The sequence below is a fragment of the Tamandua tetradactyla genome, chromosome 5, assembly GCF_023851605.1.
Source record: "Tamandua tetradactyla isolate mTamTet1 chromosome 5, mTamTet1.pri, whole genome shotgun sequence".
NCBI classification, from domain to species: domain Eukaryota; kingdom Metazoa; phylum Chordata; class Mammalia; order Pilosa; family Myrmecophagidae; genus Tamandua; species Tamandua tetradactyla.
In genome coordinates this window covers 115,596,549-115,623,211 of record NC_135331.1, presented here as the reverse complement: position 1 = coordinate 115,623,211, position 26,663 = coordinate 115,596,549, and the positions used below count along the sequence as shown (strand labels likewise).

At 36.6% G+C, this 26,663-nt stretch overlaps 1 protein-coding gene across 24 annotated transcripts in view; it reads left to right on the top strand.

Annotated features, from left to right (window-relative positions):
- Window positions 1-26,663, top strand: part of DST (dystonin) — a 512,816-nt gene that overhangs the window by 211,891 nt on the left and 274,262 nt on the right. For 23 of the 24 annotated variants that reach the window (XM_077162141.1, XM_077162131.1, XM_077162146.1 and 20 more), the window contains one exon: window positions 19,638-19,699. In XM_077162141.1, the coding sequence (XP_077018256.1) occupies window positions 19,638-19,699 (62 nt within the window). Of the gene's footprint in view, window positions 1-12,647; window positions 12,959-19,637; window positions 19,700-26,663 lie in introns of those variants that run through there. The other variant, XM_077162135.1, reaches the window with a different exon arrangement.

The window sequence follows — 26,663 nt, the reverse complement described above, 5'->3', positions numbered from 1 at the left end:
ATATTTCCAAGTTAGATATGTGGTTTAATGTATTTTGAAATCTTTATACTTTTACAATTCTGTATTAAATTTATATGATTCTTAGTTGGTTTTCTTTGTTGTTTTGGGAGGAACATGAAGAAACTGCTGATCCTTTTACATTTATTATTTGAATGGGTGTGAGGGGGTATAAATCCAGTTGTCCATTAATTAAAAATTAAAAGGATAATGATCTACCCATATACTGATGAACAATGCTTATTAAATGTTCAGAATATAAGAATGAATTGATCCTATGAAACTATTAGATTCTTCAAGGATTCAGTTTGCTTAGTTTTAATTAGCCTACAAGAAGGGCAGGTGGATAGTGTGCCTTACTTTGCCTAAATTAGTGTCTTTGATAGTGTCTTTGAGGTTAATAGCTGAAATATACGATATGATATGATATATAAGAGGCTCTTGGACACGTGCAGTCAAATTCCCACAGTGCATTTGGAACTCTGGTTTCCAGGCTGCTGTTCCTTGACTATGTCAGCATTTTATTGTCTCTGCTCAGAAACCCCTTAGTGCACCAAGCTAGGAAGGGAAATTGGCAACATGCAAGTTTCTGACCAAAGTATGTATTAGAGGTTTCTGATATCCATTAATAATTTTGAAGTGGAGGAAAACATACCAACAACTTATAAAACAAAATAAGCTATATCTACAAAGTCATTTTAGTAGTTATAAAATCAGTTTTTTTGCGCTATACATTTTTGCTACTTGTGTTTTACTTATTTTTAAATATTGAAGTATGTGAGTATTTTTTAAAATTTTTGTGGCATAGATTCATGATAGCAGTGGCTTCGAAAATCATATTTATTTCATACTCATGTAGCAGTCCAGAGATGGGGAGTCCAGGGCAGGTGTGATGCTCAGGGTTGGGGACTATGGTGTTTCTTAATAAAACATGTATGCAATTTATTTGTTGCTTTTCCCTTGAGAGGTGGGGATCTTTAACTCGTACCCTTGAATCTGGTTGGGTACTTGGCTTACTTGTAACCCACAGAATGTGAGGGGAATGATGCTACATGATTTATAGTGATCGTTTCTTGGAAAACAGTACAGTTCGGTTAAGATTAGAATCTCCTACAGTTTAATCCGAAACAGTGGCATAATCAGATTGAAGTTTACTTCCGCCTCACATAAAAAGCCCAGTAGGAGGCATTCCAGGGCTGATATGGTCAAAACCACAATCATCCGTGACCCAGCCTCCTTGTATCTTGGAGCCTTAGTGTTCTGCATTGTGGTCCAGATGACTCTGAGCCTTATCCATAAGGTCTGCATTCCTGCCAGTGGGAAGGAGGAAAGAGGGAAGAACAAAGGGACACATAGAAACTAACATATGATACTTCTGCTTTTATCTCTTTACCAAAACTTAGTCATTTGGCCGTGACTTGCTGAAAGTAAGGCTGGAAAGTGTAGTTTTTATTGTGGACCACCATGTGCCTCCACCAAAATCAAGGTTTCTATTACTGAGGAACAGGGAATGAGTAGGCTTTACTGTATACTATCAGTTTGAAAAGAGCTATCTGGTTTGCCAGACTTGGGCCAAGTTGTATATTGCAATGTAGGTAAGAAAATGTTCAGAAAATGCACATTAAGTTTATTTTCAGAATTGTGATTTAATTTGTATTTGTGTAAGACTTTGAGCCCTTTCTTCCCTGTTATAAACATTTTGGTTTGTAGGGACAGCTGATGTTTACTGACAGACTACAACTACTGTGTACAGACTGTCACTGTTTTAGCCTCAACTCTGAAAGCCTTTCCTGAAAAAGCACAATCCCATTTCTAGTATATATATAATAGGACCATCTGTCACTATATCTCAATAGTCCAATGTTACATTGTTTGAGGTTCTTTTCTAAAAGTGTACTTTTTATTTCCCTTTCTGGAAAGATTTTTTTTCCTTTTGTTTAGAATTAAAAAGTTGAATGAATATTTTAGCCATTCCTGGTACCAGACTGAGTTAGGGTGAGGCTTTGATTCATCCCCATATGCAACATACAGTTATTGTAGAGCTTTTGTCTTAAAACTCTTTCGAGTTGAGAAAATATCCTGACTTTCTCTCGTTTTTCCCTATAATAACCAACTTTTCTGCTCAGTATAGTAGGATTGAAAAATTTAATTCATGATTTGACTTGGACGTGCAGAGAAAGTATTTTCTTTAATTTGTAGTTGATCTGGTCATCTTCATGCTGAGTAGAAAAAAATGTGTTAAAACCAAATTTGTTTTAAAACTTCGTGTGATGTGGTAATTTGAACATTCTCTGGTTGTTGCTCTGTCTCTCTTGATAAATATGCTTGTTTCTGGTAGGTAGTCTTCCCTTTCTCTTTCTCGTTAGATATCTAGGGGAGAGCTGTCATTTCTGTAAACTTTCCTTTCTGGGGAAAGCAAGGTACTTACAGCAACCAATCTTTATTCTTTTCTTTAGCACCTCTCACCCCAGGTCACACCCTTTTTTCACCTGGATGCCTAGCACCCTACTGGCCATTGATTCCTAAGCCAACAGCTGGTGAACATGGGGCCCATTTTTGTGGTTCAGGCCATGTCCTTCAGTGACTTCTCTTTCGCTCTCACTGATACTCGCAACATCTGAAGTCTGACTTCCATGCTCAGTTGTTCCTTGCCCACATGGATTACTCTGCAGTTCTTACTATAGAGCCTCCTCTCCTTGCCAGGTTGACATTTCTGGCTATTGCCCCAAGCATACTCACAGCTGCATTTGTATCCAGTCTCTATCAAGTGGGAACCAAGGGTGGTCTCTTCCCCAGGGATCCAAGTAAGTACTAGAGCCAGGAGCTCCTTTCTTTCTGCCTTTTACTGCTCACTCACCAAATGCACCTCCTCTCTCAGGGCCAAAGCCTGGCCAGGGGAAATTGATCCAGCTTCTTGACTCCATTTCCTTTCTCCGGCAATACCCAGGGCTGGGGATGAGGTTGTTTTTCTCCAAATCACATGCTCCTTTTAGTAACCCTGTGGCACTACTGTCATAGTTGGAAGGGGTGTCTTTTCTGCTTTATAGAATTCTGTGAACTAGGTCAGATCCCTGATTAAGAAGAGACAAGGAGATTAGACAAGTATAAAGCAATTTGGAAAATTCTCTCTGGACAATGGCATGGCTAGCAAAGCTGTATAGCTTTGCTAAGTAGTCATATTTTGCAAATGATAAACGATGACCTCTTTCATCTTTTTGTAGCATTTCTGCAATCTTGCTTTTAGACTGATGAACACCTTATGTGAAAGGCAAAAGAGAAAATAATAATTTTCAAAATATTATCTTTACATTTGCTTTTAAGGTCTGCCCCAAATTTTGCCTTCTTAAAATTCCTATCACCTAAATTAGTCTGTTCTCTTTGCTGGTAATGTGTAAGCAGGAACATGGGATTTAGTAATCCGAAGACCTGTGTTCAAGTCCTGGTACCAGCTAAGAAATGTTGGATAAATTATTCTCATTTTTTAGTGCTTCAATTTCTTTGTCTTTAAATGTGAATAAGTATCTACATCACAAGTAATATTATTTGTGAATGTAAAGTGGGATGATTAAGTGAAAGGACTCTGTAAACTCTGGAATGCAGCCTGTTAATACTAATTTCCTAGTCTGATGTTATACTCATTTGCATTTGGGTACTTCTGGGACTATTCTGTTTACCGAGAGTATTCAGTATTCCCACATGCCCACAGGATTGCACTGGTTGCTCTTGAGACCCATTCTGCATAGTCATATGGTTTCTATTTCGTGTGTAATGTGTTACTTTTACTTTATTTTCTCAATTAAATTTGAAATGCCTTGATGGCAGGAGCTGTATTTCATGGTTTCTGAGTATTTTCTGTAGTCCTGGGGTGCATGTTGGATCTACAGAAAGTGGACATTGCTTGATGTATTTCCGTAAACTGGTAAAACAGGAAAACCCCATTGCATTTACATTGTAGTCCTAATTTCCTATCTGATCCTTTTCAGATTCTGAAAAGTACTTATCCTATGAATGACTTTTAAGTAACTGACATTATTCAGGACTTATGAAATGAAAAACATTTTAATTAAATAATTTAAAGTACATAGTTTAAATACTGTATCCATGTTTAGTTTTTACTGTTAGAAAATATTTTTAGGTCTTAGGAATTCATCTTGGAACTATAAAGTTGATTCTTCTATCACACTGAAACATTCATGACTCAAATTCATTTTTAATTTTAATTTTTGTTTTTTTTTTGTGTAGTTGGTTTGTTAAATCCAGATTCAATTTATGTGACATTGTTTTTGGTGTCTGTGTTTACATAGCTTTTGGATCTTCTCTTGGGCTGTATCTTTAGCTACTCTAATTATGCCATCTGAGATTTCATGTATACTCTGCTAGCAGATATTCACAAGGTTGCCAGGAGACCAGAAATAGTGATAAGGGAAATTTAGAGATGGTCTATATTCAGAATCAATTGGGTGCTTTTACCCTTAAAGCTCTGTGGTAGGTAGCACACAAAGTAAATTAAGTCTGTATCTCTCAATTAGGAGCACAGGAACTAAAAATGATGTGTTACATAGACCCCATCTACAGAAACAGAATTTTATAGAAAAATTAGAGTAATAAAAAAATCTGTGTTTATCATGAGTGTCAGTGTAAATATTTTGTTTATGTTTTTTAAAAGGTCAGCATCTACAAATAAGCTATGCATTTCTTCTGTTGAGTTAACTTTCTTTTAAAAATTTCATTTTACAAATAATTTTAACTCATCAAATAGTGTTAAAAGGAGCTACCGTTTTATGCTAAACCTTTTCTTAGGTGAATTACATCCATTGCTTTTCAGCGTCTCAAGAAGTTTTTGAGAGGTGTCCTAATTTTACAGATGAAGGAAATAAAGCTTAGGGAATATTATTATCTTGCTCAAGTCTACAGAGTTAGCAGCTGAGTGTATATTTGAGACAAGTCTTTGCCTGAAAGTTGGTGTTCTCTAAACTGCCTCACTATGGCGGTCAGCAAAGTGCAGCTATTTGAAATTTCTGTTCACTGTTCTTTTTTGCTCTTTGTTTGTTTTCATACAGTTCAACTGTTTAGCCTGGAATATCTTTAAAGGCCTTTTATTGTAGCTTAACCATCCATGACTCTTCTATATGCATCACATACTCCATTCATGCCTAATCATCTTCAATTCTCTCATTATTGTCTTTTTCCGTTTCTATTTTCTTTGCACATACTATTTGTCCCTAAAACATTTTCTATCGTCCCTGCCCCCTATTTTAAAAACACACAAAAACATACATTAAAGAGATGAAACAGAACAGATTAAGCTCAAACCTTATTTATAGTAGCATCAGTGTTCATCCAGGGAATAATAAACAAACTGGTATATTCATACAATAAAACAGCTCTCAAAAATCACAAGAATGAGATAACTGATATATATAGCAACAGGATGAATCTAAAAAAAAATTTATGCTGAATGAAAGTTACTCAAAAACTTTATTCTTCCATTAGGTGAAATTCTAGAAGTTTTAGAAACTAACCTATATTTGATAGAAATCAGGTTGCATGTGAGAGGGGAGTGGGATTGGCTGCAAAGAGGCATAAGGAAACTCTCTTGGGGGACTGAGATATTCTATATCTTGTTTTCAGTACTAGCTACAGGACAATGGTCAAAACCCTTTTAACAGAAAACTGAAAATTTATGATTTTAATTTTATGTTAATTATACCTAGATTTAAAAACACATACATACAAATAGAAGCCGGCTAAGCTCAGATAACACTCTTGCACAGAAGTGTTCCCTGACTCCCTCCACCTCCCAGACTGTGTTGGACTCTCCTGGTTGTTCTCAGGGCTGCTTTTGCATAGCTCTGTCATATCACTTATCATAAGGCTTTGCAAATTCTGGCTTCTCAGTCTGTCTACCCCTGGACAGACGCAGAATGTGCGAATTGCCGTTGCTTAGCATGCACCTGGCGCTTAGGGAATTCTCAAGAGATGCTTGCTGAATGAATGGAATGCTATATTCTGGTGGGGGTGGGGGAGAAGGCTGGCCTATTAAAAAAAAAAAGAGTGGATTTGAAAATAGTGGGGGGCCCCCTCGGGTATTAATAATGATTTTGAGGAGCGTGCAAATCTAAACTTCATGGGGCTTGCAATTCAAGCCATTTTTAATTTAGCCGGTCAGAGAGACTTACTTGTACACACAAAAATGTAGACTGACCTTGTGTATTTTTATTGGTTGGCTTTTGCATTTTAGTCATTAGGTGTCAGGTGATGCCTGAAGTTTCAAATTCCATCATTTCTAAACCTACTCCCCCGCCCCCTTTTTTTCTTTTGAAACAGGCTTGGCCTGGATCAGATCCCTGAGTGACACATCTGGCTTTAGGAGTCTTCAAAGTACTTAAATAAATTTATTTTACAAACTTCATTTCAGTAGCCAGGTAGAGGTCGCTGAATGCTCAATTGGTCTTCTAGCTAATGGGCCACATGGTGGTGCCTTTTCTCTGAGGGAACCCGGTAGTAAGTCTCTTAGGAAAAATTCCTCAGCATTTTAAATGACTGCCTGAGATTGGTATTTCAGTTATTAACCCCTTCTATTCAAGATTATGGCAGTAGTAGTCAGGAAGGTATAAAACATTTAAAACAAAATTGTTCAGATTGAGAGATTCTCAAAACAAAAGTTTCACAAGAATGCCTGCTGTGCCTACCTCACCATAATTATAAGAAAACTATTTATTTCTTGAAGAAAAAAGATGAAAATAAAAATCACCTATCATCTCACCACTTAGATTTAATTACTGATATTATATTGACATTTTATTATAATTTTTTCTAAGTATTTTGAAGTATGTTTTTTTATGCTAATATTATAAGAGACATTTCCCATGTCACTAAAATTCTTCCTCAGTATTTATTTAATGAACGCATAGACTTTTTTTTGTGTGGCTTTGCCATAGCTGAATTAACCATTTTCTATCCTTAGATGTTTAGATTATTTATATTTTTCCATTAGTAGCTGTTAATAATAGCTAATAAATATTGAGTATTCATTATCACACAAGAATTGTGTTTAACGTTGAAATGAATTTTTTTCTTATAGAAGTGTTAGTCTGAATTTTGGATTTTCTTTTGAATCTGTTCCAGAGGCAGTACAGCATTAGGGGTTAAGGGCGTGGGATTCTGGAGCTAGACTACCTGGATTTCAGTCCCAGACTCTCCACATACCAATTTTCTGGATTTGAACAGATTACTTCCAATGCCTCAGTTTCTACATCTGTAAAACAGTAATAATAGCAGTCTTGAATTTTAAGAATGTGAAATGCTTAGGAAGGGCCTGGCAGACACAGAGTACTGTGTAAAATGTCAGGCATTGTACTAACTATGTCAGAACACATGAACATTATGAGCATTCTAAGCTTTTGATCAATATTGCCAAATTCCTGAAAGGTTATACTGGTGGGTTCTCCCATCAGTGCTCTCTCAGGGTGCCTGTTTTTATCATTGAGAGTTAGCTATCAGTAAAATTTTCTCATATGCATCTGTCTTTATTGGCATGCCATCATTCAGACTCTTTTTTTTGTTCTACTAGCCCTGCTTTTGTTAGATAGTTTATCAATTCGTTAATACAAATGTGGAAACAAAAATGCATGGGCTGTCCTTTTATCTTTTCTTCTTTTTTTTTTTTTTTTTAGGGCCTAGAAGGTGACAAATTTCTTGTGAATATAGGTGGGAGGGATCATAGAATTTGAAAGCTTGAGACCACCATTCCATAGTAGACAATAAAAAAAAAAAAAAAAACCACATACAGTACTTGAAAACATTTGTAAAGATATCTAAGAAGAGTATCCTCTTCTTCACAATTCGCCTTTGGTTTTCAAGAAAGCAAGTGGTCAAAACATGAGTTCTGTGGGAAGCTGAGGCATGGAATTGATCAACCCAAAGTGATGTTCTCTAATGGATGTACTTAGGGGGGAGCTCTTCTCTCATTTGACTTTTGTCAGAGCTATTCTTTCCCATCTGTTTTACATATTGATGTGTTTGGTAAGCTTTGATTTGCAAGATGAGTACCTGAAACATGTTTTAAAGTCTTTGCTACTACAGGAATTAAATCTCAGGGAGCGGTCTCCTGGTAGCTGGACAGTTACTGAATATGTGTGCCTTTCCTTTTGCTTATCAGTGGTGTTTCCTTTTGCCACCACACCTTGGGTGTGGGTGGGGCAGAGCTCTTCTGGGATGGGGTTGGCTCTCCAGAGTTAGCACAGCGATCTTGTAACTAACTGGGGCCAACTGGGGCATACAAGGTAATCTTGTAACTGATGTAGTTGCCCACACCAACTGCAAACTACATTTACTTTAAAACCTGTGGGTGGGAGTCAGTCGCAATATGGAACAAGCCTAGGCTGAGAATTTTTTTCAGTGGTTAGGAATAGCTGTCTTTAATATCCCCCACTCTTTCTTTTGTCCCTGCTGCTGACTTACTCTGTAATTGGCCTTACTGTATTGTAGGGGGCAAATGTGTTGCACATGTGAATCACGTCTATAATTTCCATTGACTTGAGAAAGTGTGGTCTCACAACTTGGAAAAATACTCCTAAACCCCTGGCCAAAATGAAAGGGACCACAGCTGTATGAAGTGAGCTACTAAGAGGTTACTCGGTTTCATGAAAAATCAAAGTTGTTAGATAAGTATTAGATAATGTATAAATGTATATTTGTTTTACTCTGTAGGCCACTGTGACAAATTTGTGGTACTAGTCAATATGTATCAAGAAAGATTCTGATCATATTCAGTGTAAACAAAACCAGCATTCCATTTTACTAACCTAAAGCCTCATACCAAAGACAGACAAGAACTCTCAGTTCTTATCATTGTCCTTCTACTGATTTACACTATCGCCTTGAGTAGAGTGATGCCTTTCTCTTAGGATATTTTCCTCAGCAGCCAAGGAAAATTTATTTTGGGTTTTCTTTTTCCGGAATTGGTATAGTAACAGAGTAAAGTACCTATTTATCTTATGTCCCTTTCTAGGTTCCTTGATGTTGGAGACTATATTTGAGTCTGATATACACCCTTGTGCTTTGGAAAAGGAATTAGAAAATCTGGGTCTGATCCCACCTCTGCTGCTTCCTTACTTAGAGAAATGTTGGGCTAGAATATTTAAGTTCTTTGAATTTTAAAATTTAATCTTTAAACTTTAGATTTTTTAAATCAGTAAGATGAGGATGATATGAAATTCTGTAGTGCATAGCATAGTGATTTTGACATTATAAGTACATGGTGCATATTTGTTGATTGGATTAAAGTGTTTTAGGAAGCCAGTTCTATTTTCTGAGTGTCTACAATATCATCTTATTTATTCTGTATCATCTTATTTATACTGTATCATCCTATTTAATGCTAATAATAATCCTATGTGGTAGGATCCTGAAAAAAGTGACACCATTTTATAGATGAGGAAACTTGAGTTTTATAGAATGTAAGTAATTCTCCCAAGCTCAAATTGATAGCCAGTGTTGATGCCAGAATTTGAAACAAAGTTTGTGAAGACTCTGAAGTCATGTTCTTTATCCCCATCACGAATGCCTCCTACTACCAAATGGAGCCACATAGATGGTGAGCGATATATAGGTGGGGATCCTTTTATTCTAAAGTCTGACGTCACCTTATTATTTAATGAACATGTACAAGTATTTGTTGTCCATATACGGTATTAGTTAAGATAGGAAAGACATAAAGATAAAAGGAGATATGGTTTTTTTCAGAAACCAACAATTCATAAAATTTCAAAGAAATCTGAGAAATGTATTCAAATTGCACTAATTCTTGAGGGTATCATATATTAATTTGAATTTTAAATTGAACTGTTCTGTTTTCCTTATATATTGTAGTTATACAAATTTTAAAAAATAAAGGCTTTGGAATTCCAAATTATCTAAGTTGCTTATAAATATAATAGAAATACTTATATATAAGTAATGTGGAAATGATATTTATTTAATTTATTGTCCTCAATTAATAGTAGTATCCTTGTGCTTTGGTATATACTCTTAGCCAGACTTCTGAATTCTGGAAAAAAAAAAAAAGGTTAAGACCGAAAACTTAAAAAGAAGTCAAATTTCTTGAAGTTGAAATAATACAGATAAAAAATTTGCAGAAACTTTCTGTCCTTAGCAATAACTCAGAATGGCAGACGCTAGATCACGTGTAATGCTAGGCTATTCTAGCATTGCAAAATAAATTAGAAGACTCTTTATGTTCATGTGTTTTTAGGGTGCTCAGATAGGAGAAAGAAGATGAAAAGCAGATTCTAGGAGTTTTATTTCAATTCCTAGCAAACTGTGAGAACAGACAGCAGTAAATTCCTCTCCAGAGCAGAATCCAATACCCCTTTGTTCTCAGCCACCAATACTGTTGATCCTCAGCCACATAGCATCTGTACTGACAAGAAAGCATGGGATCTGATTATTGATGGGGGAGGGGGAAGGAGAGAAAAGAGATTTACAAAAAGGCATTTGTGGGAAGAGATTTATAGCGTCTATTGTTCTACACCATTTATGCTCCAGCTTACTTAGCACATTCTACCCTTGTTCTGTTTGTGGATTCTTGACAAATATGGACAAAACCATTCTGCATTTTGTTCTGTGGCAATTAAACTTCAAACATGGACACTTTCTAAGAAGGGTAATTTCTGAATGCTTTTTTCTGTTATTGCTCCTCCTTTTAGAGATTTTCTAGAGCTTCATTATTTTGTTTCTCAGCCTGGGCAACCATCCTCTGAGATGTCACCAACTGCTGCCTCCCCCTCTGCACCCACTCTTCATTGCACCCATCTCCCTTCCCTCCTGCCCCCACTCACCCAGGAGCAAGCCCAGCCACACCTGAAGTGTTTTACTGTATTTTCAGACCTTAACTGGGAGTTCTGGCATATGTCTTAGTCTTTAAAACAAAGTAATAATAATTTCCTATAGAGACTACCAGAGTATTTTTGTGTGTGTGTGTGTGCATGTCTGGAAATCGAACCTGGCAGGCAAGCATTCTACCACTGAACCACCCATGTACCCCTACCAGAGTATTTAATAAATACATGAATAAAAAGACTTGAAATCACAGTTTTTGTTTAATTGATTCTCTTAGAATTTCTAGCAATTTATTATTTTAATAGGCTTAATAAGAAACACAATCAAATCATTTCACTAGGTGCTTAAATAGCATGTGACAAAACTAAATGCTAGCTTTTGATTGAAGTTTTTTTAAAAAGAGTTATATAGAGAAAAATCTACAAAAAGCATTGTTAGTAATAAAACATTAGAAACATTTCCAGTGAAGTCAGAAATAAGACAAGAATTTCTATGTCCTGGAGGTCATACCTAATAAGATATGAAAATACATAAAGTTATAAATGTTGGAAATGAAAAAAAAGCATAACTATAACTATTTGAAATGACTGACTATTTCAAATATTAGTCACTTCTAAACACGAAAAAATGAATGAATAAATGTCAAGAAATGGAACCCTTGTTCTAAACAAGCAACAGACCAACCATCTTCAGCACTATTCTGTTTGTCTGAAACGTTAGTAATTGACTTGCCCAGGATCACACAGTCACAAAGGGTGGAGATAGGGACTAGATTCTAATCTTCCTTCCCCCTTCCCATATTTTTTCCACACAACCCCAACAATTCATATTTTCTTTCTTTTCTTTTAGAGAGAACCTTTTGCAAACTGTTTCTTGATCTTTTAAAATTCATAACTGATCCTCACTAATAGACCTAGAAATCTCGTCCTTGCCTCCTTACACTTTTGAGAGTCATTAATCTGCAGAAGGTGAATTTTGTCTTCTGTGTGTTCCCACCACCAAACAATTGACCAAACTTCAGTTTTCACTTTTTGTTCTTTACCTTATTTTTTTTCAAGTTATCATTTTGTTACCTAAGTAATTGTGATATTGAACATGCTTTTGTAAACTCTATTCCCTCCCTATCTCCACCCTTTGTGACTGTGTGATCCTGGGCAAGTCAATTACTAATGTTTCAGACAAACAGAATAGTGCTGAAGATGGTTGGTCTGTTGCTTGTTTAGAACAAGGGTTCCATTTCTTGACATTTATTCATTCATTTTTTCGTGTTTAGAAGTGAAGTCTCAAACTGGAGACTCCTTGTTTTTCCTACATTATTAGATTAGGAGATCGATTGTTTAATTTCATAGAAAGAAAGTGAGTTTTGGAAAAAGAATTGGTTTTGAATTTCATTTCAGTCACTTAGGCTGTGGTGTCTCAGACTGGTATCTTTCCTCTCCAAACTTTGTTTTCACATCTTTAAAATGGGGAGAATACCATCCAACTCAAAGAATTGTGAGCCTCAGATGAAAATGTATCTGTGAAGTGTACATAAAGAAACATTTGGTAGTGGTGATACCCTGAAAGATATGTTTCCGGCCTATGAAGTTAAGGTTTGCAAACCATGTTAGTGGCGCACATATCAGGGAGGAGTTAAACAGGTTAATCAGGATGTGGTTTTTTATTCCAAGGGAATTCTGCCTGGGGTGTTGGAAGAGAGAATGTGATGAGCTAGTTCAGCGGTGAAACCTAACATGCTATTGGTTGGTTGCATTACAAAAAGAGTTAGGAAGTCAAAGCTCTCTTTTTAAGGGACTTCATATGAAAGGTTTAAGATTAAAAGGAGAAATAAGACAATATAGTTTTTAAATAATATTTGCTTATGTGCTCTGCAAAAGAGTAGAGGAGACTGGCTTTTCTAATGTTTGCTTAAAAGGGGGAGTTTACTTTTCAGCTTGCAAGTAGGAAGGTCTAGTCAGTGTTTTCCTTTTTACATAGAAAGTTATTCAGGGCTCTGACACAGTGGGATTTGTTCGGAAGGAGTTTGGGGAATGAGCTCTTTCATGAAGAATGATGGGGCAGCTCATGAAAAATGATCAAGACTGGAATACAAAGCTGGTGGGACTGATGTGCTGTATGGGTTAGTAGTATGATCACTAATATCACTTTCTATTACTGTTTTCTAAAATGGGAAAGGAAAGTTGCACTACCTACATTGCTTTGCATGGCGAGAGTTTAGCAGACTGTAGGGCACCTTTCAGAAATCTAGACGGGCTTGCACTACGACTTCTGAGCCTCCTGGAGTAAACTTTGTTTTCTCTATTTTGATCTTTATTTATGTGTGTTGATACTAAGTGTGTTTAGCTTTGATTGGATTTTATTGAAAAGGAGTAAATGTAGGTTGTAATAATCAATGCTCTTTTTGGACATTTTTTTCCCCAACTGCTTTTGTTCTTTTCTTTGCACTGGGTGTAATTATATACCTTCAGCGATGTTGTAATTTATAAGGGAAACATTAATGTATGTTGCCATTTAAAGCTTACTTTACAAGTGAAATAATTTTCAAATAGAGAAAAGTGTATAAAACTTCATTCAGAGAACTAAGAAGTCAGAAAAATAACCAGATAAGTCTGTAAAACCAGTGCAATAGGTTAAAATGACAGGAATGATTTTCCCAATTGTTGTCGTAGCAACATTGCCCTAAATATAAATCCCAGTGTTGGACAACCCTTGCTGAAATGTCATAAAGAACCATTTTGAGACTTATAGCTGGAAAATTAGATGGTGTAATCTGGAATACTCTCTTTTGAAATAACTTCCTTTTGAAATAGTACATACAGGAAGTGGTAAATCACAAAGTTTTCTGATTATAAGTTGCTTCCATGTAGGAAGTTGGGTCTGCGAAGTCCGCATTAACTCAGCTTGTTATTGTAGCATTGTGGGAACATTCTAGAGTTAGAGAACTTCCCTTGGTGCTTCAACAGAGCAGTTTTATCGTGGTTTAAAAGTAAGGGTTCAAAAAAAAAAAGTAAGGGTTCAAGTTGTTGCTATCAGAAGAACAGTATCAGAAGTTAGGAATTATGTATGTTACTTAGTTAACTTTAGTGTTTATACTCTCCCTACTCATGTTCTTCAGTTGTGGATCATAATCTCCAGACATTATCTCAGTATTACCAATGAAATATTAACATCATCTCACATTTTCAGCAGTGCTTTTGAGCCTCTAACAACTTCAAAACCCTGAGAGATCGAATTAACCTTTTTTTAGTTGTATTTAAGTATATCTTTCTTTCATATTTGGAAATAAATTATTTGATTAAATCTGCTGTCTTGCTGTATCACTTAAGTTAGAAATTAACCCGTAAGGATTAGGTCTTTAGAATCTATGTTCTATTTCCTCATGTTCATTAAAATATGTAACCTGTCTATTAATTTAAAAAAAATTGATTTTCACTTTTATGTAACAAGAAGAGAGGCATTTATATAATACATATAATACATTGAACTTGATGGAATAGAGTAAATTTGTTTGATTTTAAATTACCGTGTGATGATTAAATAAATTAATAAAATTTTGGAGGATGCTTACAGGGATGCCTTAATTTTGTATTAATGTGGAAGCTGTTTATTCTTGACTTATAAAGATTTTATAATAATATGTTTTAATGCTTTTATTTTGGAGGATTTAACATGAAGGTTTTTAACTTCTTAATTGAAAGGGATAAACCTAGGTTGTTGATTGGATATAATATCCGATATATAGTAAGCAACCTTTTTTTGTTCTTTGTGTTTTCTTTTTGCTGGAGACTCAGAACAGCACCGCTGAAAATGTGATGTGGGTGTTAAACTTTGGCAGAGAGGATTCATCGTTTGAATTCACTTGTACAAAGTTCGTATCACAAAACAGGGCTAGATTCCCCAGCACTGTGCCTATGACCGAGATATTTTCAGTGCTTACATTTGAAGGATGATAATATCTTGCAGTAGTAGAAGCAGCTCTGAGGGAATCATAATACTTGGTTCTAACCATGGCTCTTTTTTTAAACTTTTTTTTAATTGTAAAATGTAACATGTATACAAAGCAAAGAAAGAAAATAATAATTTTCAAAGCACACTTCAACAAGTAGTTACAGAACAGATCCCAGAGTTTGTCATGGGCTACTTTGCACCATCTCAGATTTTTCCTTCTAGCTACTCCAAAACATTGGAGGCTAGAAGGAATATTTGTATAATGATTCAGTAGTCATACTCATTTGTTAAATCCTATTTTCTCTGTTTTACCTCCTTCTCCTTTGATCCTTCTTCTAATCTGTAGGGACTTTGGGCAGTGTCCCTTCTGATGCTTTCATGTTGAGAAGAGTGTCCACACTAAAGGATAGGGGGTTGTAATTAATTGATAGTATTGGAGAGGCTGGTCCCTCTGGGTTTTAGGATTTATCTGGCCTAGAAACTCTCCAGGAATTATAGGTTCCAGGACAGGATACTTAGTGTATGAAATGTTCACAGTCTCAGTTCGAGTCCTACGTGTTCTTAAGAGTTAACAGGAGTGATGTTGGTTGGGGTTTAGCAAACCATGGCAATCAGCACCATCTTATCGAAGCTTGCATAAGAGCAGCCTCCAGAACAGCCTTTTGACTTCATTGATCTCTTTTGGCTACTGATGCCTTATTTTTATTGTACTTCTTTTCCCCCTTTAGGTATGGAAGGTGTTGTCGATCCCACAATGTCAGGGCCAAACTCATCCCTGGGATCCATGCCCCATGTTGTCAGGGAAATTTCCACCCCTGAATGTCAAGCACAGGTCGAGGTGCTGGGGTGGGGGTGTGGTGGGGTTAATGATTCTCCTTGCAGAGTTGGGCTTAGAGAACGAGAGAGAGAGGTCACATCTGAACAACGAAAGCCTTCCTGGAAGCAGGTATTAGGCCTGGTTATGGGTAGTCTTAGCTTCTCCCATAGAGAAACAAGTTTCATATGAGCAAGCCTCAAAATCTAGGGCTTGACCTATTTTCTTACGAGTCCTCCATGGTTGAGAGGGTACCTGGGGTTTCCCAGATGGGTAAGTTTACTATATATTCCCTGCCGCTCCCCACCTTTGGATCCTCAAGGGACTCTACCAATACTTTTTAATTCTTAGCCCACAATAATCTGAGATGTATCCTAGTATTACAGTAAGCTATACAGAAACACAAGATCTTATTCCTGTTTTGGACTTCAGGAGCTTGAGTTACTTAAATGAGCTATCCAGACAGGTTGATTTAGATTGTGTGTTACAGAAGATTTAGATTCTAGACATAATAAACCTCTCTGCCTTTGGTCTCATACAGTAGGTGAAGGTCTAGAGTACGAACCGTATCATCTTTTACGCTGTATTCTAATTTACTTTAGACCCAGCCAGATTGGATTTGTTTTAAACTCTAATTGAGACCTGATCTCTTTTTCAGTTATTTTAACTGTTATTATGTATAGCTATGCTAACTGTCAGGGCTGCAGTTCCCCATTTCTGGGTCTTAGGTCACAGGGTTATTCAAATTTCCAGGAAAATACCACCTGATACACATACAGCTCAGTGTCTCAGAATCTAGAAATACTTTCACACCTTCATTCTAACTGTGGCTGCTATAAGGGTTTACAATCTAGGCTCTCATTTTCTTATAAGTATTTTCTGAGTGAGACCTTAGCATATTTGTTCTCTTGTTTCTGGCTTATTTTGCATAACATGTTGTCCCCCAGATTTATTCAGTTTAAATTGTGTGCCTCTCGACTTCCTTCCTTTTTGTAGCTGCGCACCATATTCCCTCATGCAAATGTATCACAGTTTGCCATTCTGCTTCTCAGTCACTGTACCCTTCAGGTCCTCCCATCTACTGGGCATTATGGATAATGTCCAAAATAAACAAATGATGTCTTACAGTATCCTTGCTTGGTTGTACAATCAGCAGCACTCTCAAATTTTAGACAATTTTCATTGGTTCATAGAGATGAAGAACTGACAAACACAGCCTCACCAACTATGAAATCAATACTACCCCTTATCACTTGTGTCCCTGCACCACCACACCACCATATTAGTTGCCCCGGTAGTGCTGTGGTGCTGTTTGTCTTCCTGTTAACTATTGGCCATACTGTGCATTTTCAGTTTTCCCCCCGTATTTGTTATTTGAAGAGTTTTTAAGAAACTCTTTGTCCAGTATCAAACCTTTGAAATAGTTCATGTGAAAACTTATTTATTATTGTAGTTTTAATCAGTGGGATACATGGCACTATACATACCCTTTTATAGTCACCTTCAAAATGGCAATGTTACTTATAAACCTGCTAATTTGTTCCCATGCTTCTATCCATTTCCTTACATTTAGGTTCAGCCTCTTTGGATAGCCTTTCCTCCATTTCTAGCTTTCGTGTACCTCTAGGTATGCTATATTCTACAGTGTAACTTCTCAGATGACCTTTACTAGAGTCAAAATAGTGAAATTCATACAGTATCTATCCTTTTGTGTCAGCAAAATGTCCTCAAGGATCCTCTATGTTGTCGTATGCTTTGGGACCTCATTTTGTTTTATGCTACATAATATTCCATTATATGTATATACTACATTTTGTTTATCCATTCATCCATTGATGGGCACTTTGATTGTTTCCTTCTTTTGGCAATTGTGAATAGTGCTGCTATGAATATTGGTGTGCAAGGGTCTGTTTGGGTCACTGCTTTCAGCTCTTTGGGTATATACCAAGTATTGGTATGCTGGGTCATAGGGCAACTAAATATGTAGTTTTCTGAAGAATTGCCATGCACCATGGCTCTTTCAATATTAAATGATTAAATCAGAGTTTCTTTTTGAGGGAAAAATCTGCAGATGGCTGACTTCTGTCTTGCCACCATACTTACTCCCCTCCATGCCCCAACTCACCACCCAGCACAGAATCAGGCCTCTTTCTCCTTAGTGCTTGCTTTTATGTCACATGCTTTTTCAACTTGGCTACTTACCACACTGCCTTCATATCAGGTGCTCTTTCTTGACGATGAGCTCCAGAGAGCAAGGACCAGCCAGCCTGGTTGTCCCAGCACTGTCATGTTGCTTAACTCATCAAAGGAGCCTAATAGATGCTGGAATGAATGAATAAATGAAAGAAGTATACAATCTTCATTTAATCAGGAAAGGGGGCTAGGGAATTGCTTTTCTTTCTTTATTCTTGCCTTATTTACTAATTGTTGTTTAGGCTCTTTTGAACTCTTAAGGAATAGCAACTCTGAAAGACAGCATTATTGTTTTAAGACCCAAGGAGATAAACCTTTTTATCCTGAGTTCAGTTGTCCTTTTTTTGGGAACATAATTAATTCATATCCTGGACATTTATTTATTGAATATTTAAAAGCATTATGGCATCTAGAATGGGGTAGATATAGATAAGGCAAGGTATAGATGATGTCCCTAAGGGGCCAAAGACTAGTCTGAGAGGAGTTAATAAACATTTTTTTGATGATAATGTTGGGCTGACTCAGGACCCTTCATTAATAAATATTAGGGGTTCTCCTTAGTGATCATAAGACCCTAAAGTTGAAAAACAGGATTGGGGGTATAAGTATGGGTCAGTCACAAGATTTTTTTGTAATCACAGGATAAAGGTTACATACAATCATTTTGAGAGATCAGGGCGTCTGGATTACTGTACAGAAATTTCAGGTATTTCCCTCTGGCCTCCAGTACATCAGAAAGTAAACTAAATAATGATACAGTAATCGTAGTCATTTGTTAAACCCTAACTTCTCAATTACATAGTAACCAGGACAGTGTTGCTTTTCCTGTAGTGAGGATCTAGTTTGGATATTTCTTTCTTACCAGATAATTCAAAATAGAGACTCTAGGAGAGGGCTAGTGTGGCCAGTCGTGTTAAAAGTCGTGTTAAAACTTCTCATGCGGTTTGGGATCTCACAGTTTTATTGAGTGATACATGAATTGAGCAGCTTCCTATTCAGAAAGTATAAGGGAGCTCCTCCAAGGGAGTAGAAAGGTGAGCTTATATATAGGGCAAATGCTGAAGCAGGTGGCTGTTTACATTTTACATAGGGGGAGTGTCTTACAAAGTGGAGAGCAGATATACATTGGTTAGTGTAGTATGCTTGTCCATTCTGATAAGCTCTCTCTACTAGACCTACGTGGGGGTGGGGGTGGGGTCCACCAGGTGTTATCTGCAGTTCTATAGGGTGTGTTCAATTTTCTTGGAAAGCCCCTGCAGGTCAATTGTTTTTGTCTTCTAGAAAATCCCTCTTGGAAAGTCAGGTGGCCATTCTGTTTTACTTAACAGTAATTAAATCAGAACTTAATATCAAACAAAAGATCTGAGTTTAAGTCTTGTTCTTTATCATGACTCTATTTGCTGGATAACTGTGGGCAAGACTTTGAACCTAAGTCTTAATTTTTTTTTTTTTTTATAAAATGGGAATGGTGCTACCTACCCTCATTGCTGTGGTTTTGAAGACAAATGATATGTGATGTGTGTTAAAGTACTTTGGGAAGTTCCAGTTCAAGTGCTCACCTGACAGGTAATGGGGCTGGGCTGGAGGCTGTTACATGACAGGGTGGACAGAGGACATTTGTTTAATGGGGTCATGTTGGCAAATACAACACTAGGAAGAGACCAATCTAATAAGCAGTCTTTACTTTCTTAGCGATAGGCTAAAGCTGCCACAATTTTACATTGAAATTCAAATGCATTAAGCAGTATCTTTTGAAATTCCTGTTTTTGTTTATATGCATAATCACGATAAAAACTTCTATTCATAGATTTTATTTAACCTTATTTTATATCTTTTGTTTCAGATGAACGGGACAAAGTTCAAAAGAAAACATTTACAAAATGGATAAACCAGCATCTGATGAAGGTCAGTTTAGATTTTTATATCTCGGAATTTAATTTATTGAGCAGTAATTGATTGTATAGCTCTGAAGCACCGCTTTTTTTTAGTTTATCACCAAGAACTTGTTTTAATGGGAATGGATCTAGTGTCCCTTATGCATTAAGACAAAAAACAAAGAAAAAACAATATTTCTAATTAAGTGTGGGTGATATTATGTCCAGGTGGAAACAAATGACAGTGCATGTGGACATGTGTATATATCATTTAAATGAAATCACACAGGTTGTAAAAGATATGCAAATGAAGCACAAAGCTGTGCTCTAGTCTGCAAAGTAAAGTTTTTAGTTATAGACATGTAGGTTATTCTCCTTAATGCTGCCAAGGAGCACATAAATGAGGTGGCAAGTCTGCGTCTATCTAGCTGTTTTTTAATAAATAAAAGGAACTTTAAACATTTTGCCTTTTTTTCTAGATATTACAAATGGAAACATAGTTTTTGAGTATTACTTGAAAGTTTAAATTTGAGAGCATTTCAGTGCATTTCAGGCGCCTATAATTATTTGGTGGGTGGCATGTGAGTAATGAAGGAGATGGGAAGATAAATACCCAGCAATTACAGTGCGTTCTGTGACATTAGTAAAAACCATTATCGGACTCTAAAAATCACAACAGTTTAAGGAATCTGTAAATATTTACACATTAGGGCAAGGAAAAGCTACATTTCTCAGTTAAATTTTTTTCCCCATCAATATTCAAACCAAGTTTTAGCATTCGATTTATGTGGCTGGCGGAAGTTTAGATGAGAATAAGGATGGATCATGGAGACATTTTACTTCTTGTACTTAGTATGACCCAGGAGTTGACCCAGGAGATTGTGTGTATTTCCCTGTCTGTGAACTAGTTAATAGTTGTGGGTCTTAAATTAATATTTATTTGTGTATTATGTGTTTGAATATCTAAGTGCTCCATAAAAATACATATGTGTGCAAAATTTATATATCATTTCCTGGAGTTATTGGACCCACACTGAAGCCCTTCCATAAACCACAGATAAAGAGCCCTTAGGACTTCACAATTAAATATATCACCTTTCCCACCTTTTATGGGAAGTCTCAAAGTTGAGAAGTGATATTGTTTTAAGTCTGTTATTGGGCCTGTTCTTCGGCAAGCCTGCAAGTCTTGTTTAAACCATAATGTAGTGGTACCAGTAATATAATAGAATCTGATTACCTGTAAACATGATCCTTATTTCAGTCCTCTCCCTTTCAGTACCCATTTGCTAAACCCTTTTCCAAATTCCAATATGCTTCTCAGGGAAATCATGTCACCCACTCTGCAGTTGAAAATCAGTTCTGAGGGAGGTTCTATTACTTCCGGGAGCTGAATCCTATCCTCCTGGGGTGTTGGGAAGAGATAAAAAGTTGAGACCCTCTGCTTTATACTTTTGTGAGAAAGTATATTCTGAATTCTAATGAAGAATGGCAGCGTTCTCCTGCCTTTTCTCAAGCTCCTCTCTTGTTCTGTGTATACCATGCAGAGGAGGGGGCATGAGAGGGACTCTTCTGTAAGCTAGGACTGATGATGGGGTGGAGTAGCTGGAGACCAATGGGATTTTCCCATCTCTGAGGTGGCTCCAAGGGAACCAAGGTTTTTGATGAAGAAGTGCTCCTTTGATGGCTACTGGCACAGCAGTACTTGCAGGGGTGACTATATGGGGGTAGGCCACATAGTGTCAAATGCTGTGGTTCTGGTTATTATTCAAGCCAGACTGCTAGTAGTATGCACTGGAGACAGTAAAGCCAAAATGAGGATGATGTGTAGCATTGACACTCAAAAGAGAGGCCTACTGTGTGTGCCAGACATGTTGGACTAGACCGTTTGTATTATAAGTGCTTCATAAACTGGATCATTGAGTATAAGGAAGCTGCCTTTGCAAAAAAAAAAGTCACACCACTAGTTGAGCTATTTAAAGACAGAAGATAGAGACTATATTATTCTTTCCTAGGGCCACTCATAATACCTGGCAAGACTATTCTCACTGTATGTGATACACACACATTGCATACATTAAATCATTTAATCCTTCCAGCAACCCACAAGGTGATGTAATTTAGTGGTTTAATTTAGTGGTTAAATGCACTACCTTTTAGAGTCAGAAAGCAAGTATTCAAAGCCTAATTTACCGGGAATATGTAGTTTCTTTTTTCTTCTCAATAAAACGACAAATCTCAAACAATTAAGGCTTAATTCTGTTAAAGCACAATAAGAACTGGGAAAATAAATATTTTAGGGGCAACAGTCAATAGGTAAATGCTAATCCTATTCCTGATCAAATTAGATTTTAGTTTTCTGAAGTATGTGATAGATCAGAATTTAAAATTAGATCTTACTAAATCAGGATCCATTTTAGGGATGAGGGAAAGCAGGACAATATAGTCTTGGTTAACTCCCACTGTCATCTAAGTGACAGTCTTTTTTGTTTTAATATCAGCTCAAAGAGCCTTTTCTTATAACCCTAACAATTGTGCACTGAAGTTTCTGATACAAAACTCTAAGTATGAGAATATAGCTTTTTGTCTTCCTTTCTTTTATGTCTGGAAATCATAGCGTTAGTCTCCAACAAAGGAAAATAATTAGATATCCTAAATAATTTGGGACATGTAATCTGTTAAGGTTTGTGTTGTTATTTAGTTAATCTGAGAACATTCAACCTTCATGTGCTCTTTTCCATGTTTGACTCAAGTAGTAATGAAAGGAAAGTTGTATTATGTAATTAACCTCTTTATTTATTTATTTATTTTTTGCATGGGCAGGCACCGGGAAGGGAACCTGGGTCTCCAGCATGGCAGGCGAGAATTCTGCCTGCTGAGCCACCGTAGCCCACTCTAGTCAACCTCATTTTGTCTCAATAGGAAAGTTGGACACTTTTGTTCTAGGAGGACCATTTGGTCATAATCCCACTTGTGGGAAATATTGAAATAAGTGTATGAATTTTGGGTAACAGTTTTAGTATTAGAAATAAATATTCTATATTGATTGTTTTCTCTCCTTTGCTTGAAATGTTGAACATGTTCAGGGAAAAACAGGAAAAAAAAAAAGTATCTGTCTTGCTTTCCCATATCCTTTTTTTTTTTTTTTTTTTTTTTTTTGCCGGGTGCATGGTCTGGGAATCGAACCCGGGTCTCCCACATGAAAGGCGGGCATTTTAACCACTAAACTACCTGTGCATCTCCCATATCCCTTATTAATTAATAAAGAATATGTTATTTGAAGAGTTTTTAAGAAAGTAGAATCATGTTTTATAAATGTTAAGAGAAAGGGTAATTATAAGAAATGTCAGTAAAATGAAAGATAATTGATGAAAAGGAGAAAATAAAAGTGGGAATAAAATCAGATAAAATATGAATATTCCTATATGAATTCTCTGTTTAGTCAGTTTTAACTGTAGTCTCAGGTGGCCTCAAACCATGGGAAAGGGAGGGGGGGAAATTGGGAGGTTAGAGGAGAAAAGAGAGAAGAAAGAGTAAGGGAGGAGGTAAAGGGGGAAAAGGGAAGAGCGAATGGCAGGCTCATAATCAAAGGGCAGGACCTTCCCTTGTAGCCCTGGAGTTCACATTGGGATGGCCCTTAGGAGCTGAGGGTCTGGAGACTCCTTACCTTGTGCTTCATATACTGAAGTTTTAGCAGCCTGGGAGTGCTGACTCAGGCTGGGGATGTGTTCACCATCCTTTAGAGTAATTCTTAAAACTTCTGCACTTTCTAAATTATTTTATTTATTTTAACATCATTTAAATTGTTCTGTCATGACCTTTACTCTTTAAGTTATGGCTCCAAGGGGAAACTTCTTTGTAGTCCTGCTCCTTTGGACTATAAGGTGGTTCAGAGGTTAGATTCAGAGCAGGCTTTTTTCCCACTGATTTTTTTTTTTCATTTTATAGGTAGTATATTCTGCTGACTTAGAGAAAATTGTTTTTGAAAGAAAAACGTTTCCTACAAGGTTTGTCAGTCTGAGATATGTAAACCAAAAACATGGGAGGCAGCAAGAATAGCAGATAACAGCTGTACCTTTGGGGTCAGGCGGAATAGGGGTTTGCAATGAGACAATTTTTTATTTGTGAGGCCTTAACCTTCTTATGCCCTCATCTTAAAGTGGTGGTAATGATAAATTGGTGTGAGGATTTAAATGAAGTAATCCATCTAAGCATAAAGCACTCACTTGGCATATTTGTAAGCATTCAATACATTAGGTTTTGTGGTATTGAAAAGTGGCTTGGCTTGGAGGGTCTATTATTTCCTTTTGGTTGCAGTAACAAAGTATCACAAACTGCATGGCTTTAAACATCAGAAATCTATTTCCTCATAGTTCTGAGGCTAGAAATTTGAAGTCAAATTGTCAGGGCTTTACTCCCTTGAAGGCCCTTGGAAAGAATCCTTTTTGCCTCTTCCTAGCTTCTAATACCCCTGGTAATCCTTGGTGTTCCTTGGCTTGTAGCTGCTTCACTCTACTCTCTGCCTCAGTCTTCCCATGGTCTTCTCTCTGTTTCTGTGTCTTCTCTTCTTATAAGGACACCAGTGGATGGTTTTAGGGTTCACCCTAAATTCAGGATGATTTCCTCTTGAGATCCTTAACCGATTTTATCTGCAAGGACCTTGTTTCCAAATAGCATCATATTCTGCAGTTCTGGGTGCACATGCATTTGGGGAGATGCTATTCTGTAGCCTACTACAGAGGGCTTCAGAAAAAAATCATAAAGTAGGTGTAAACTGCTTTTGGTGCTCTTCCACCTCCTTTATCCATATCCCTTTTCTTACTTCAAGTACTTTTCTTTTAGTTTATTTGATTGAGAAAAAGTTGGGGTTTGGGTTTCAGAATCTGTTGAGAAGATAGGTTGGCCCATTGCCTCCTTTGCCTTAGAGCCCGCTGGAACATGCAAGCATTACTTGTGGTAATCGTATTAACTGCACCCATCTACCTTCTTTTCATCTTCTTTTGATGGTTAAAGGCTGACCTAGTGGCTAAAGTCACTTTTTATTCCCCTTTTCCTTTCTCCTCTACAGTCCCCTCACTGAAACTGAGTCAGTGAAGACTCATTCTACTTCTCAGAGACTGGTAGTGTTTCGTCCTCAGTCATATTTTCACTTAGAATCACACTTGGAGGGCATCTTGCAAATTGTCTGGTTCCATTACCACCTCATTTAACAGAAGAGGAAACTTGCCACAACTACTAACTGATGGAGCTGTATTAAAGTTATGACATGAGAATATTAGAATGGGGAGCAGTGTTCAGTGTTTGATTTCTTTGAGCGTTGTGAAATGTTCCAGACCCAGCAACACAGTGTCCTTGTCTGTGAGGTTGTGTCTACTTTTCTCAACCTTGTAACTTAAACTATTTACTAATTAATCCTGTAACTTAGGAAGTCATGACTTAGCAACTGCAAAATAAGATATACCCAGTACCTAGGGAAAGATTCTGGCATATTTGATTTTCAAAAGTCTATGTGTCTGAAAAATGTAAACATTGTGGAGCTTTTAAATGTTTGCTTAAGTTCCTGTTAAGTCCATAAATGCAAACTTTTTTCTAGAAGTATTTGGTTATGAATTTTTTATAGCTTGTTATCCACAAAAAAAATTATTGTGTTATTTTATAGTTACCAGATTTAAAATTGTATCTGCTTAAAGTAAATAGATTGTATAATTAAAACCTGTATTTGTTGGTAAGCAGAAGTTTCTGGCTTTTTTCCAGATATATTCACATTTTAGTGCTTCGTATTTCAGCTGTATGGCTAAACTCGCTTTAAACGGATTGTTGTGGCAAGAATATCTTCCTTTTGATTTCTCATTCTTCAGAATACCATTGGAAAAAAGTACAGCTTTCATGACTGTTGCCTTTGCAAGTCTCTTTACCACTGAGCATAACTAATTGTTTACCTTGCAAAGTTGTGGTGTCTGTCGGACTATTGATGTCAGAAAGATTTAGGTATTCTTTAGCATAATTTTAAATATAATGTTAATTTATGAGCTAGCTGTTAATAACAAGTACCTGTGACTTCAATTTGTAAATCTTACCCAGAGAATTGATCAAAAAGATAAATCTGTTGGCACTCTTTTATTATTTATGTTTGTTCCACCTATGACAGTAGGTGCTACCTCTTTATAATGTAGAGGATCTTATATAACTATTTAGTTGTTGTTTCTGATCACATGCAACTCTGACTTGTCTAGAAATTAGGAGAATAATATAAGAAATGGCACTTAAGATTTAGGTACCTATGATTTAGCTCTTGCCTTCCCCTGTGGAAAATAAGAAATAAGAGCTTTCGTTTCTGAAGCATTTTAGTGATTATCAAAATAAGAAGTTCCTTTAAATTTTTTACTTATGGCCTCAGAACTGAAGCCATCACTGAGCGGCCGTAGTCAAGGAATAATTTAAAGGGATAAACAATTTTTAGGAGAAGATTAGAGCCTAGAGAAACCCATATAATGTGCTTGTCTTGTGTAGCACCTGTATAACTGTAGAAATATATTCTTCAGCACTAGTTATACTGTAAATTTACTTCTTAACATTGTGGAGTAGGATATTTGGTTTGAATTTTAATTTTAATTTATCGATACATAAATGCATTTGGAGAGGAAAAGGGCCTAGATTCCAATGTTGGACCACACCCTGTTTGTTAATAACCTGCTTGGTTACCACATGGGAGACACCCAAATTGACTACCAAATATTTATCTTTGTTCCGTCATGTCTTTGGAAAGCTTAATTTACTCATGGCATTGAAAACGACTTCATGAATACTGAATCAATCACGTTCTTCATTTTCTCACTTGGTGGCTGGAAGGAAATGTAAATCCCCATGCTGAGAACACAGGGATAACTTTTAAGGAATAGAAGAAAAGCTTTATTTGGTCTGTATTCTTGACAACTACGTAGTTACTGAGTAATTTTACACTGTGGGCATAGATGAGATAGGAGACTCTTTTGAAGCAT